Genomic DNA, 14,177 nt, shown 5'->3' on the forward strand with positions numbered 1-14,177 from the left:
CCCTCAAGAAATATATTATAATCTAGATGGAGGATGAGGCGTATTTATAAGTAATCATAATTGAAGACAGAAAGTAGTAAATGCTTTAGGGAAATTGTCACTAGGAGTTAAGAGAGGGGAGAAATCTATTCGAACTATGGAGATTAAATAAGATTTTTGTGAAGAAGTTGGCATTTTGTGCTGAGCCTTGAAGGACCAGTAGAATTCTGGACAAGTGGAAATGGAAAGCCATCATTGGCAATAATTAAAGCAATGAAAGGTAATATTTACTTAGCATATACTATGTGTCAGGCATTGTGCTTTTAAATTACACACATTCTCTCATTTAAGGCTCACTGAAGCTCTGTGAGGAAAGTAGTATTATCATCTCCAATTGACAGATGGGGAAACTGAGGCTTAGAGAGAGGATGGATATTTTCCCGAGGTCACGAGGTGGTCAAGCTGGGATTCACGCTCAGGACCTCACAGCTATGTCAGAGTGAGAGAAATAACATGACTTGAGGCAGGAAAGCATGGGACCCACAGGGGATTAGATGGGAGCTTCCTAAAGGCAGGGAATGTGTGTCTTGCCCTCCTCTCCATGTCCAGGGCCTGGACAGTAGCTGGCACATTATAGATGCTTAACAAATATTTGTCGAAAGAAAGAATAAAACAAAGAGTGAGTGGTCCACTGTTGCTGGAGCGTAGGCCTGTGTGGCTAAAGGCAGTAGGACAGGCAGGGATGTGCACGCGGAGATTTTAAGCAGAGGCAGGGCCCGTCAATCAAAGAGCCAGAGAAGTGGCTCAGGCAGTGTGGTAGGCTGCATGGCAGGGAGGAGAATTTAGTTGGTGGGGAAGCACGTCAGGAGACCACTTGAGACAGCGCAGGAATACCAGGGAGGGGAATGGGGCTGGGGGAATAGGCTGTGTAGGTGGAATGGTGTGGAAAGAGTCGTGGGATGGTGCCTGTCTCGAACTCAGTGGTGAACGTATTAAAAGTTGATTTTCTATCAGACCTTCTTTGCAAATCTGTCCTCCTCTTTTACCAGCCTCGTGGGGTGGCTTGGGCGGCCCCTGAGCCTACTTCCTCATCTGTAAAATGGGGATAATCACACTTACAGAAAAGGGTTGCCCTGAGGGTTAACCGTGTATCATGGGAACAGTCAGTACCCTCCCCTACTCCTTAGCCCCCTTACATGTGAACTATTGCTTTTTGCATCTATTTGACAAGAGGAGATCTAGGCTCTTGTGAACTGAAGTAAATTTCTTGGCATGTGCCATAAGGCCCAAAAGTCTTCAGGTTTTGGAAAACACTCTCTAGCTGATACTGTTTGTTTGGCCAGTGCCCCTCCCTGTTTGGCCAATGCCCCTCCCCTCTCCACCCACTCTTCCATGTTGGTATAAAGAGGCCTCAAGCCCAGAAGCCCCTGGTATCAGAAGAAGATAAGTGATACGGCCCAAGTTCTTCCAGAAACAAAAGTTTCTTTGGAAAATCAAACTCAAAGAGGAATAAAAGTGAATGTCCAAGTATGTTAAATTTTCCTTCCGACCAAGCACAGGTAACAAGCACAGATAAAGGAACCATCCCCCTTTTACATGTGTTCCCCCCAGAAAAATAGTTTCAGGGAAACTGTATCTTTCTTTACACCCATAAGCTCAATGGGCAGGTATTACGCTTCCTGTTTTGTGAACAGAGAAATGGAAGCCCAGGAAGGCTCAGGAGGCTGCCCCAACTCATTCAGCAAAGCCAGAGACGGGACCGGGTTATAAACCAGGTCTTCTGTCTCTAGTCCCTCATTCAGCCTCCTTGTATCTCTTTAGGAAGTTGTCAGCACCAGGAGCAAACAAGCACATAATTATAAATAGGTATTTGGACCCACTTTATTTATTTATTTTAAAGCAAACGTTTCCTTTTCTTTTTTTAACTTTATTATTTATTTATTTATTTTTGGCTGTGCTGGGTCTTTGTTGCTACACGCAGGCTTTCTCTAGTTGCAGAGAACGGGGGCTACTCTTCGTTGCGGTGCGTGGGCTTCTCATTGTGGTGGCTTCTCTTGTTGTAGAGCACGGGCTCTAGGCGCACGGGCTTCAGTAGTTGTGGCACGCGAGCTCAGTAGTTGTTGCGCATGGGCTCTAGAGCGCAGGCTCAGTAACTGTGGCACACGGGCTTAGTTGCTCCACGGCATGTGGGATCTTCCCGGACCAGGGATTGAACCCGTGTCCCCTGCATTGGCAGGCGGATTCTCAACGACTGTGCTAACAGGGAAGTCCCTATTTATTTTTAAATATTTATTTATTTATTTGTTTGGTTGCACTGGGTCTTAGTTGCGGCAGGTGGGCTCCTTCGTTGCGGCTCGAGGGCTCCTTAGTTGCGGCATGCATGTGGGATCTAGTTCCCTGACCAGGGATCAAACCCAGGCTCCCTGCATTGGGAGTGCAGAGTCTTAACCACTGTGCCACCAGGGAAGTCCCTGGACCTACTTTATAATTTTTATTTTTTAAGTTTGATTTTCTCTCTCTGTGTGTCTGTGAGTTTTAAGCCTAGGATGTGTTGAAGCCACGGGCACAGCACAAGCTGGTCTGATCCTGGGAATTCCCTGGTGGTCCAGTGGTTAGGGCTTGGTGCTTTCAGTGCCATGGGCCTGGGTTCAATCCCTGGTCGGGGAACCAAGATCCTGTAAGCTGTGCGGCGTGGCTAAAAAAAAAAAAAAAAAAAAAAAAAAAAATGTTAGTCTGATCCGTGTTGCTTTCTGCCTAAAGCATATCTTGTTTAACAACTTCTTTTTTGGCTTGAGGTCACCTATTGCTTAATTACTTGGTTCCCCCCAATTAGAAATTACCTTTTGGAGAGACAGGATTCAACTTTTTTAGTATGTTACCCAGTCCTATGTATTTGATGAGTTCATAAATACCTGTGGATATGGCAATGGAGGGAAGAGGGGCAGCCTTACAGTGTGGTATGGGAGGTAAAAACAGGCCTGGGAGTTAGCTGCTGCCTGGGACCCTAGGCACCTACCTTACTTTCTTTTTCTGAACTTCAGTTGTTTTCATTTGTAAACAAAGATAATAACAGCTCCAATGCCTGGCACATAGTAGGGACACAATAGATATTTGTGGAAAAAATTAATACCTATCTCATAGGGTTAATGTGAGGATTAAATGAGATAATGTATGTCAAGTATTTCTCATAGAACTTAGCATGTAGTAGTTACTTAATAAAAGTAGCTACTCTGAACAATTTGGTCATTAGTAGTATTTAGAACTGAACACATGCATATAGAATGCCACAGCAGGTCAGAAATTAAAAAAACAAGAACTGGACTTCCCTGGTGGCGCAATGGCTAAGAATCCCCCTGCCAGTGCAGGGGACACGGGTTCGAGCCCTGGTCTGGGAAGATCCCACATGCCGCGGAGCAACTAAGCCCGTGCACCACAACTACAGAGCCTGTGCTCTAGAGCCCGCAAGCCACAACTACTGAACCTGCGTGCCACAACTACTGAAACCCATGCTCCGCAATAAGAGAAGCCACTGCAGTGAGAAGCCCGCGCACTGCAACAAAGAGTAGCCCCCACTCACTGCAACTAGAGAAAGCCCGCGTGTAGCAACAAAGACCCAATGCAGCCAAAAATCAATCAATTAATTAATTTTAAAAAAATGAATTCAAATTGCAATTCCATCATTTCCAGTAGAAGAAGCTACTGGATTTAGGATCAGGAGATTCAGGTATGAGACCTGACTCTGCCATGGACTAGCTATGTGACCTTGGTTAAGGAACTTGACTTCTCTGAACTTCAGTTTCCTGAAAAACAAGGGGACTGAGTAATCATTAAGATTCATTTTTCCACTCTAACAGCCTCAGTTTAAGATGTGGTCTCATGCAGGTTACCTTCTCTTCTTACATTCTCTGGCCCCAGTTCGCCCATCTGTAAAATGGCACATGAGTGTTTAGGAGCCCCTCTCTGGGGGCACGGCAGGCCCAGGGTGTGAAGATCTCAGTGCCCCTCCAGCCTGCACACAGGGCCAGGTGGTGCTCGTTCAGCTCAGACTGAATACTGGGTAGCATGAACAAGTTACTTGTCCCCACAGAGTCCTGGTCCCCTCACAAAGTGTATGGGGGCACTTCTCCCCTCTACCTCCAATTATAGGAATATAGAATGACTTCCCTGGTGGCGCAGTGGTTAAGAATTCGCTTGCCAATGCAAGGGACACAGTTTTGATCCCTAGTCCGGGAAGATCGCACCTGCCGCGGAGCAACTAAGCCCGCAAGCCACAACTACTGAGCCTGTGCACCACAACTACTGAAGCCTGCGTGCCTAGAGCCCATGCTCCGCAACAAGAGAAGCCACCGAAATGAGAAGCCTGCGCACCGCAACAAAGAGTAGCCCCCGCTCGTCGCAACTGGAGAAAGCCCGTGCACAGCAACAAAGACCCAACGCAGCCCCAAAAATAAATAAAATAAAAAATAAAAGGAATATAGAAAAGAATGACCAACAATGACCATTATGTCCCCTTTTAAAAAGTTCAGAGAGGTTCTAATGTGGATCCTCTTCAGGAAATATTTATCAATAAATAAAATAAAAAATAGTGCATTCTGGTGACTATGTACAATAATTTACCTTCTGATCAAGGGTATATATAATGTAATTATGAAGAATCCTGCTTTAATTCATCAAGATCCCTTTAATCATTAGCTTCCTTGGTATCTCTTTTGAAGCAGTGGCCTCAGTCTCTATAACATACACAGCATTTTGACTGACATTGTCTCACTTGACTCCTCACAAAAGCTGAGACGGTAGAAGCAAGTCAAGCTTAATTTACCCCCATTTTTCCACCAGGGAAGGGAGGGCCCAGGGAAGTGCTGCGAGCTGGCCAAGGTGTGGAGGCCATGTTAGGGAAGAGTTGGGATTAAACATCAGATTGCCTGGCTGTGCCCAGGAGCACCCCTCCCCCAGTAGTCCTTGTTACAGCAACCCTACAACTGGCCTCACCCCTTGGGGGCAGTTTCAGGAAGCCTTTTAATAAGCTTTATCCTCTATCCAGCAGGTCGGGTGTTCTAATCCTTCTTTTGGAGATGGCTAACACTTTAGGCTGTTATGTCTTAAGCAGGTGGGATCACAGCCAGCCAGAGGCCAGGACTTCTCCAAGTGAAGTGTGGGACCACAAGCACCCAAGGGGTCTTGCTAGACATGCAGATTTCTGGGTCCAATCCCAGACATGCCTGATTCCAAATGCTTTGGAATCTGCATTCAAGGTTTTCCCTCATCATCCAAAGTAGCTGATCTAGGCTAACCTATGAGACAAGCACTTGTTTATCACTTAAGTTGTTTTACTGTCTCTTTCTCCACCTTAGAATGTAAATTATAAGTCTGGTTTATTTCCAAACTCTGTTTCCTAGAACCCCTACAGTAAATATTTAATTGAATGTGTACTAAAATTTGAAACTCCTGTCATACACCATTCCTTCATTTTACACTAGGGAAACTGAGGCCCAGCTGCTGCAGAGTTGGTAAGGGGCAGAACCAGGGTCAGGATAAAATCTCTCTCCAGGGTCCCAATCGGGCATTTATTTCTTCGTCTCCGCCCCAAGCAAGCCTCGTAAATGAAATCCACTTGAGAAAAAAATTTTCTGCCCATAAATACTCGGTTTCGGAGCTTGGCCTGGTTGGGGTCTGTTGGTAATTTCCCGTTCATTTTCGTAGGCGCCCAATGCCCCCAAGGGTTAAGGGCCCGCCTTCCAGGCCGGGCGTCGAAACCAACTCCGGGCAGTGTCCCGGCCGGGTCCGCCTGGGAGGAGCCGAGCACAGTCCGCGGAGGTAAGGCCGGCTGGCCCAAGGTCACTCAGGCGGGGCCTGCAAGGGGCAGGCCCACGGGACGCCAGGGAGCCGTTAGCACCCACCTCCATCATCCTGTAAGTGGAGGGTGACATTAATGGCTCCTTTCTCGGAATCTGGAGCAGCCAACCTAAAGAGCGCGAGCAGGCCCGGCCGGCCGCGTGGCCCACTCCCATGTGCTCCACCTGCGGCCGCTCTCACGCGCTGGCTCTTTAAGACACTTCCCCCTCTTTACCATCCCTTCTCTCCTGCCCGGCTCGCTGCCCCCGCCCGCTCCCGAATTGCATCAGGCACGTGCTCGCCCCCGTCAGGTCTGAGTACCCCTCACCCACCAGCCCCGAGGTGCGCCGAGGAATCGGAGGCGAGGGGCGGGGCAAGGGGCGGGGCTGCGAGGCCCTGCGCGCGCGCTCCCGCCGCCTTCGCCCTCCCGTCGCCCACTGCCCGCTCCGGCGGGCGCGGCCCCGTTGCGCCTTCCCCTCCCCTTGCCCGCTGCGTCGCGAGGCGCGCGCCCGCCCGCCGCCTGCCGCGGATCGCGTGGTCAGCTCGGCTCGCCGCGCCTCTCCCCCGTCCGTCCATATTGCTGCAGCCCCCGAGCCGGGAAGCCCGGGCCGCCCCGGCGGCGGGGGGGAGGGAGGGACGGGACGAGAAGCCTGCCAGGCTCGGGGTGGGGACGCCTTGCGAGGAACGGGCGGGGGGGGACGCGCGCCGAGGAGGCCTGGACCGCATAGTGGGGGGCCTTCGTCCCCCCCCCCGCCCGGCCAGCGGGCCTTGGATCTACGGCGGCTGCATCCGACCCGGAGGGGAGCCGCGCCTAGCGTGAACCCCGACCCTTCTCCGCCGGGACTGGGGCCCAGCGCCCCGGAGGAAGGCGTCGCGGGCGCTCGGAGAGCCAAGTTCGAGGCGGGGGAGGCAGCCTCGGGCGCGCCCGGCTTCTCCGGGGGGGCGGGCGCGCAGATGGCCACTCAGGTGGAGCCGCTGCTGCCGGGGGGCGCCCCACTCTTGCAGGCCGAAGAGCACGGGGGGTTGGTGAGGAAGAAGCCGCCGCCGTCGTCCGAGGGCAAGGGCGAGCCCGGGGCGAACGACGTCGGAGGGGGGGAGCCGGACGGCGGCGCCCGGAGACCTCGGCCGCCCTGCGCCAAGACACACAAGGAGGGCACAGGGCAGCTGGAGCGCGAGAGCCCGCGGCCGCCGCAGCCGCCTGGCGCCGAGGGCCCGGCCGTCAGCGACGGGGAGGAGGGCGGCGGCGGCGAGCCGGCCGCTGGCGGAGGAGCTGCCGGAGCCGCGGGCGCCGGGCGCCGAGACTTCGTGGAGGCCCCTCCGCCCAAGGTGAACCCGTGGACTAAGAACGCGTTGCCGCCGGTCCTGGCCACCGTGAACGGACAGTCTCCTCCAGGTGGGTCTTTCTGTTTGGTATCCTGGGTCCGGGGCCTCTTCCGGGGACATAGGCGTCCCCTCCCCCAGCGGCCTCCAGGGCCCGGGGGTCCGCCGCTGGTCGTGGTGACTCGGGGTTTTTGTTTTTTATTATCTCCTGGCTCATTCGGGTCGCCGTGCCCTGTCCCCCAGCACACTCAGGAACCTGCCCCTGCCAGAGGGCCCGGCCTCCGGGAGGCTGCGGCCACCGCCTGGGCCGCAGCGGTTAGTGGGCAACGGCGTGGTCCGGGCCTACCTCGCGGGGAGAGGGTGGGCGCTGGTTTCGGTGAAAAGGGCTCTCTCCCCCTACCGCATGTTAGTGTAAGAGACGGTTTCCAGCCTGAACCTTCCTGGGGAAGCCCCCTCTTACCAGTCCGCCCCATGCTTCTCGTTTTGGTAGCGTTGCGATCGTCCCCATGTTGTAAATGTTTAATAAGTATATGTCATAGGCAGCAAAACGCCCGGCAATGAGTTCATACCGACCACACAGATTCGGGATTTAAAAGTTAACAAGTTTTGTTCTCGAGTAGATAGTATTAGGTGGTAGAATGGCCATTGGCGATGGGTTCAGGGGTCGGTTACGGGCAGAATGGGGAGAAGAGGAAACCCAACGTGTCATTGAATTCGGTGCTTTCCCTCCCTGATCCTGGGGACCTTCCGTCTTGAGAGGGAGCCGAATGGAGAGCGTGCGGGGCATCCAGTGAGGGGGAAATGTGAGGCGAGTAAGGGGGCATGCGGCGACGCGAGGGGCGTGTGGCGGCGGGGGAGGGAGTGGCAGGGCCGGGAGGGCGGGCGGGTGACAGTTGGGCGTCTTACGCCGCGCCGCCGACCCGCGGGCTGCTCGCGACCGCTCGGCCTGGGCGTTCGGGGCCCGCCTCGGCGCTCGGGGTGGAAGGCGGGTGCGGGCGGGCGGCGCGGCCAGGAGTGTGCGTGTGCGCGGGTGTGAGTGCGCGTTCCTCCTTCCCGGCATTCCTCCGCAGCCGGGACAACGTGGTGCCACCCCGCGCGGCGAGTGGCATGTGACTGCCGACCGGCGCTCCGCGCGCCCTCCCTCTCCCTTCTCGGCTTTGGGTCCTTTTGGACCCGGCCTCTTGGGGAAGGTGGGAAGTCCCCGCAGAGCGTTGTCAGTGGCGCTGGGGGGAGAGAGGCGGTGCAGAATATGGAGGTTCGGCTCGGCCTTCCTTTGCCAAAAATAGATCATCGGCTTTGGTAGGGGGCGCGCCCGCCCTGCTCCCTTTGCCGGCGCGTATAGGCACAGTGGTGCTGGATTCTTCGGTTCAGGGTCTTTCTGTAGTGGTTCGGTGTTAAAACACGCTTGGAGCTAGAATGATGGCCTGTGGCCATAGCCGTATTGGTTTTTCAAAACTCCTCCCCTTCTGTAGCGCTGGTTGAGGCTGACTGGTTTAAACCATCAAAATGGGGAAAGGGAAGCTTAATGCCTTTACATTCAAGGGAATAGAATCCCTTGTAGTCCTAGGGGAACCAGAACAGCGAATTCTGAAAATGGCATGTTGTAATTTTTATTTCTTTTAAGGTTGCTTCATTTGGAGGAGGGGACATTTGGCGTTTACTAATAGTACCTCAAACCGTGTTCTCTTCCTTTTGCCCTCCTCCCCTTCCCCCCCGTTCCTTCCAGAACCCTCTTATGCAAAGGGCAGTGCTGAAACCTCCATTTTCTTGCAAATCCCTCCTGATCCACCCACAGAGGGAGGAATAGCAACTTTAAGACACTCTTTGGTCCTTCCCCCCTCTTTAAACTCAAGGAGGTATAATCATGCCCAGGAGAGAGCACTCCTCAGAAGTTTAAATGGGGCTACTCACGCTGGCTGCTGCTGCTTAGCTAATGGTGAACCTACCTTGTGGGTTTTACATCAGCATGACATCAGGTGGTATTGGGTGCTTGAGCTGGCATTTTGTGCAAGTCCAGGGGCCCTTGATAGGGTGCATCACTGGGGTTATTGATCGTTGGAAGAGGACAGCTTGGCTGGCATCTCGCCTTTACCTCTGAGTTCTTAGAAAAGCCAACTTGCTTTAAGTGCCCACAGCAAAATTCTGAGTCCGGTAGATTTACTCTGTTCTTGTTAGGTAAGAAAGTGTCTTGTCTACTCATTGGTTTTGAACTTGCAGAATAGTCTTTGACAGACAAACTCTGAATTCAGTAGCTTTTCTGTTTAAGCCAGTTGTTAGGGCTTGGATGCTTTTTGAGGGAGAATTTTGTGGTCAGGGTAGATGGTGGCACTTTCTTTGAAGTTTACATGGATCACTAAGGCCCTTTTCCAGCCCTGATTTTATTTACAGCTTGGACAAGTTTAAATGAGACACCGATGGAATGACAGTGTAGTCTTGGGAAATTTTGTGTTCTGTGATGCATATGTTTTGGGTGCCTCATAAGCAAGCCAAAAGCTTTCCAAAGCTTGCTGCAAATGCCTATTTTTAGCTCTCCTTTTGGCTCAGATGCTAGTATTTTAGTTCTTTAAGGGACACATGCAGTAACTAGTAATAAAAGATGTTTTGCTATATCCCCCCTTTCTTGCGGGGTTCTCTGGTCTGGTTTAAGCTTCTGTGTCTTAGTAGTTTTAAATCTTGGGATTTGCATTTTGGTTTTTTGTATTTTCTTCCCCTAGAATATTTTGAAAACATTAAATATTTTTTCTTTATCTTAGCCACAACTCTTTAAGTATGAGAGAGGCAAGATGTCTTAGTTAAAGAAGTGAGGGCTTCCCTGGTGGCGCAGTGGTTAAGAATCTGCCTGCCAATGCAGGGGACACGGGTTCGAGCCCTGGTCTGGGAAGATCCCACATGCCGCGGAGCAACTAAGCCCGTGAGCCACAACTACTGAGCCTGCGCGTCTGGAGCCTGTGCTCCACAACGGGAGAGGCCGTGACAGTGAGAGGCCCGCGCACTGCGATGAAGAGTGGCCTCCGCTCGCCGCAACTGGAGAAAGCCCTCGCACAGAAACGAAGACCCAACACAGCCAAAAATAAATAAATAAATTAAAAAAAAAAAAAAAGAAGTGATACATAGCAAAGGTTCTGGGACCAAAACTGCATGGGTTCAAATGCCAGCTCAACCACTTGCTTAGCTGTGCCTCCTGCAGGCTACTGAACCATTCTGTGCCGCAGCCTCTCCATTTGTATTCTAGAAATTAAATTATGTATCTGCCTCATGGGGCTGTTGTGAGCATTCACTGTGATGATATGTGTGAGGTATTTAGCTTGGTGCCTGGCATGTGTTTTCTGTTGTACCATGTCTGGGAGACTGAAACTGTGGGATTTTCTGGGACTTTTTCTGGGTCTCTGTTTTCTCCACCTGTAAAATGAGGGGGTTGGAGAGTGTTGTACTTTCCTTTTCTGGCATTGTATTAGTACTCCCTGAAACATATGGGATCTGTCTCCTTAAAAGTGGGCTTTTGCTTATCCACAGACATGAAGGGCATGGTATGGATAATCTTAAAGGTTGATGACCCAAGTAATTGGCTGTTTTTTCTTTGGAATGTGTTATGATGAATGTTTTAAAAATAAGTTTTAATTTATTTGCCTTTCGTAAAGATTACTTTTTGGCGGAGTGTTCACGTGCTCTCAGGGCTGTGGGGAAAGGTGAGCCTAACTGAACTAAAAATTTGCTGTGGCTTGTGTACATGTAGTGGGTAGAGACTTGAGAGCATATCATCCCCACAAGCTTCCAGCAACCCTAGCAGGGAATCAGTGGGTTGATTGTCTGACACTTCTAACTTTGTGTAGTAAGAAAACACCAGTACTGTGATCTTTTTCTTCATTTCTCTTTAGAGGAAAGTCGGGGGCAGGGCCTGAGACTTGAATATTTATATTCTGGGCATCATTTTTTTCTGTGTCTCTTTGAAGTGCAGCTAACTGGTGACACAAAATAAAAAAGGGTTATAATCCCAGCTAACCCATGGCAACCCCAGGAATCTGCCACCACACTGAACTGGCCCCAAATAAACCTCCACTCCCAGTCTCAGTTTTCTTCCTGGGTTTGGGCCCTTTCCCATCTTCCCTCCCCCACCAACCCCACAACTGGTTGTACTCTGTGGGGCATCCATGTGGATCAGTCAGTCTTCGTTGCATGAAGACCTCACGGTGTCAGAGCTACTTCAGACCCTGGCTCCTTCCTTCCTCACCACTAGAAGTGGACTGGGTGGAATTACACAGTCTGTAATTTTGAGTCCCAGCTTTGCTTCTAACTTGGTGTGCAATCTTGGGCAAATTACTCAGCCTCTGTAAACCATTGTTCCTTCCTCCTCAAAATGGGAGTAATGGTAGTAACTATTTCATAGGGTCGTGAAAATCAAGATGTTTAGCATAACCTTTAGCTTAATGCCAGGTACAGAGCATCTAATAAGTGCTAGCTATAATACATGATCACCATTGTTAGTAGTGTTCATTTCACTTGTAATTCTGCTTGTGTCCAGCATTGTGGACACTAGCAACCCCCATACTTTCTCTGTACCTGTGTTTCTTCATCTGTAAAATGAGGGAATTGGAATATGTCTTCAAAGTTTTTTTAGTATCAAAAACACTTTCTCCGATAAACCCCTTCCCCACAAAAGAAACCAAAGCAGAGCCTTTTATTATTATTATTATGTAAGTTTCAGGTGTACAACAGTAATTCCCAATTTTTACAAAGCAAAGCTTTTTAAGTGTGTATATTCGTATCTGCCATAGTGGTTAAGAACTCCAGTTTTGAATCCAGGTTCTGTGAGTGCTGGAGATACTCTTCTGGCTTCAGGAACCTGAGCCAATTGCTTGGGGGTTCATATCAGAGCAACCTGTGTAGCAACCAGGCATTAAGTGCCTTACAATGAATGTGGTAATAGAAAGTACACAGTGCTGTCTATAAAAATTGCCTCCACCAAATAAAAATTGAACCCACACCTAATAGAACCATAGGTCTGTGAGGTTAGAGGAACGCATTGATTGACCATGAGGTAGCAGTTATCCAATTTCTGAATGTGAGAAATTCTACAAGACAGATTATCTTGTCAATAAATAAGTGGCGTTCAAAAAAATACAACAAACTAGTGAACATAACAAAAAGAAACAGATTCACAGATATAGAGAACAAACTAGTGGTTACCAGTGGGGAGAGAGGGAAGGAGGGAGGGGCAATATTGGGGTAGGGGGTTAAGAGTTATAAACTACTATGTATAAAATAAGCTACAAGGATGTATTGTACAACACAGGGAATATAGCCAATATTTTATAATAACTATAAATGGAGTAGAACCTTTAAAAATCATGACTCACTGTATTATCTACCTGTAACATATAATATTGTACATCACGTTCAGTTAAAAAAATAAACATTTTTAAAAGAGGGAACTGTTATGGATGAAGAGTTGAGACGTTAGTCAGATGCCTCGTGTGGATCTTGTTTGAATCCTGATTCGAACAAACAGGCTATAAGAAGAAATTTTGGTGTCAATTGAGGATAACTGATCAGTTTAGATTATATTAAGGAATTATTTGTCAAGGGTGATAATGGCATTATGGTTGTTTTTTGTTTGTTTTAAACTCCATAGCTGGTTATATTGTGCACCTCTGGCAAATAACTGTTAGGTTGGGCTTGGTAAACGAGGGCTTGAAGCTCTTTTCCTGTAGTTCAGATCACTTTCTTCTCTTGTGAAGAAAGCACGCAATTAGGACACCCTCTGAAGGGGAGAAGGGAAGGAGGCCTTCTCCAGGAACCTTCAGCTGCCTGCCCCCTGTTCTGGGCAGGGAGTTTGAGTTTTACCCTAACCGGGAAATGAGTGCCTGTTAGGGAGGGAGAGGTGCTTTGGAGGTGGTCCTAGGCCCTTGGCAGGTAGGGGGCAGTCTCAGCAGTCCTGAACTCTGAACCTCCCAGGGTTGGGGGGCGGAGTGGAGGGGGGATTTTCTTGGCTGACCCAGCCCCTGTCTGCAGTGGGACCTAGGCTAGAGTAAGTATTTTAGAGCTGTTACTCAGCACTCTTTCCCTCTCTGTGGGAGTCGGGCAGGGAGAGGAGGCGGAATAGTGGACCTGAAACCACAAAAACCTCTTTACCACGCAGAGCTTGGCAGATGGGAGTGCCCCTGTTTGCAAAATCCCAGACAACCTAAAAGGGGGTAATGAGGGTGTTGGGGCCTCCAGAGGGCTCACAGACCTCCCTGGCTCGTCCAGAGTGATCTAAGGGAGTGGCCAGGAGAGAGGACAGTTTTCCTGCTGGGGGTTTGTGAAAGAAAATAAGTTTTGATAACTGGCTAATGAAAGCACAGGAAACAGCGAGGTGAAGGAGCACAGGGGTAGGTGATGGGATTTAAATCAGAACATGCTGGTTTTCTTGTTCCCAGAATGGGAGTAACCCCTATGCTGAGGTTGTTTTGAGGATCAAATTGATACCTCGTTGTGGGGTAGCCCAGTTCATGACTTAAAATGTCCCACACAGATAGATGTAAGTGGTTTAGCTTCCAGAAGATGCATTCCAAAGCCAGGTTCAGTTGACCCTTGAACAACACGAGTGCATGGGTCCACTCGTGTGGATTGTTTTCCATAAATACTTCAGTCCTACACTCTCCACTGTTGGTTGAGTCCATGCTCATGCAGAACCGCAGATAGGGAGGAACAGCAGATAGCCCGCACAACCTATAAAGTTACACATGGATCTTCCACTGAGCTGGGGGTTGGCGCCCTAACCCCGCGTTATTGAGGGTCAACCGTATATGTAGTTTGAGGTAATTACCCATTCTGAGGGGTTATCCGTGCCTTTCCTAAGTGAGGATGGATAATCTGGAGTTAACTTCATTGTCAAGCAGTGCTATGTAATAGTTACCAGGGCCAACTGGCCAATTTTTCGTGGCAGATAGCCTACGGTATCTCCATGAGGGACTTTCCCAGAATCAGAGGGACAGTCTTGATGTGGCACTTTTCCTTTGACTGTGCCTTTGGACTGGCAAAGCCAGTGTGGAAGGTGAGGTATGTGG

The 14,177-nt window shown here is 49.9% G+C and overlaps 1 protein-coding gene across 7 annotated transcripts in view; it reads left to right on the top strand.

Moving 5' to 3' along the window:
• The window catches only part of LARP1 (La ribonucleoprotein 1, translational regulator), a 109,408-nt gene that overhangs the window by 48,984 nt on the left and 46,247 nt on the right, over positions 1 to 14,177 (top strand). Inside the window, exon 1 of one of the 7 annotated variants that reach the window (XM_060144083.1) lies at positions 6,341 to 7,204. The exons of 4 other annotated variants lie outside the window; for them this stretch is intronic. In XM_060144083.1, the coding sequence (XP_060000066.1) occupies positions 6,766 to 7,204 (439 nt within the window). In that variant the 5' untranslated portion in view covers positions 6,341 to 6,765. Of the gene's footprint in view, positions 1 to 6,340; positions 7,205 to 14,177 lie in introns of those variants that run through there. 2 more of the 7 variants (XM_060144090.1, XM_060144084.1) reach the window with 2 other exon arrangements.

This window comes from Lagenorhynchus albirostris, chromosome 3, assembly GCF_949774975.1.
Source record: "Lagenorhynchus albirostris chromosome 3, mLagAlb1.1, whole genome shotgun sequence".
Taxonomy (NCBI): domain Eukaryota; kingdom Metazoa; phylum Chordata; class Mammalia; order Artiodactyla; family Delphinidae; genus Lagenorhynchus; species Lagenorhynchus albirostris.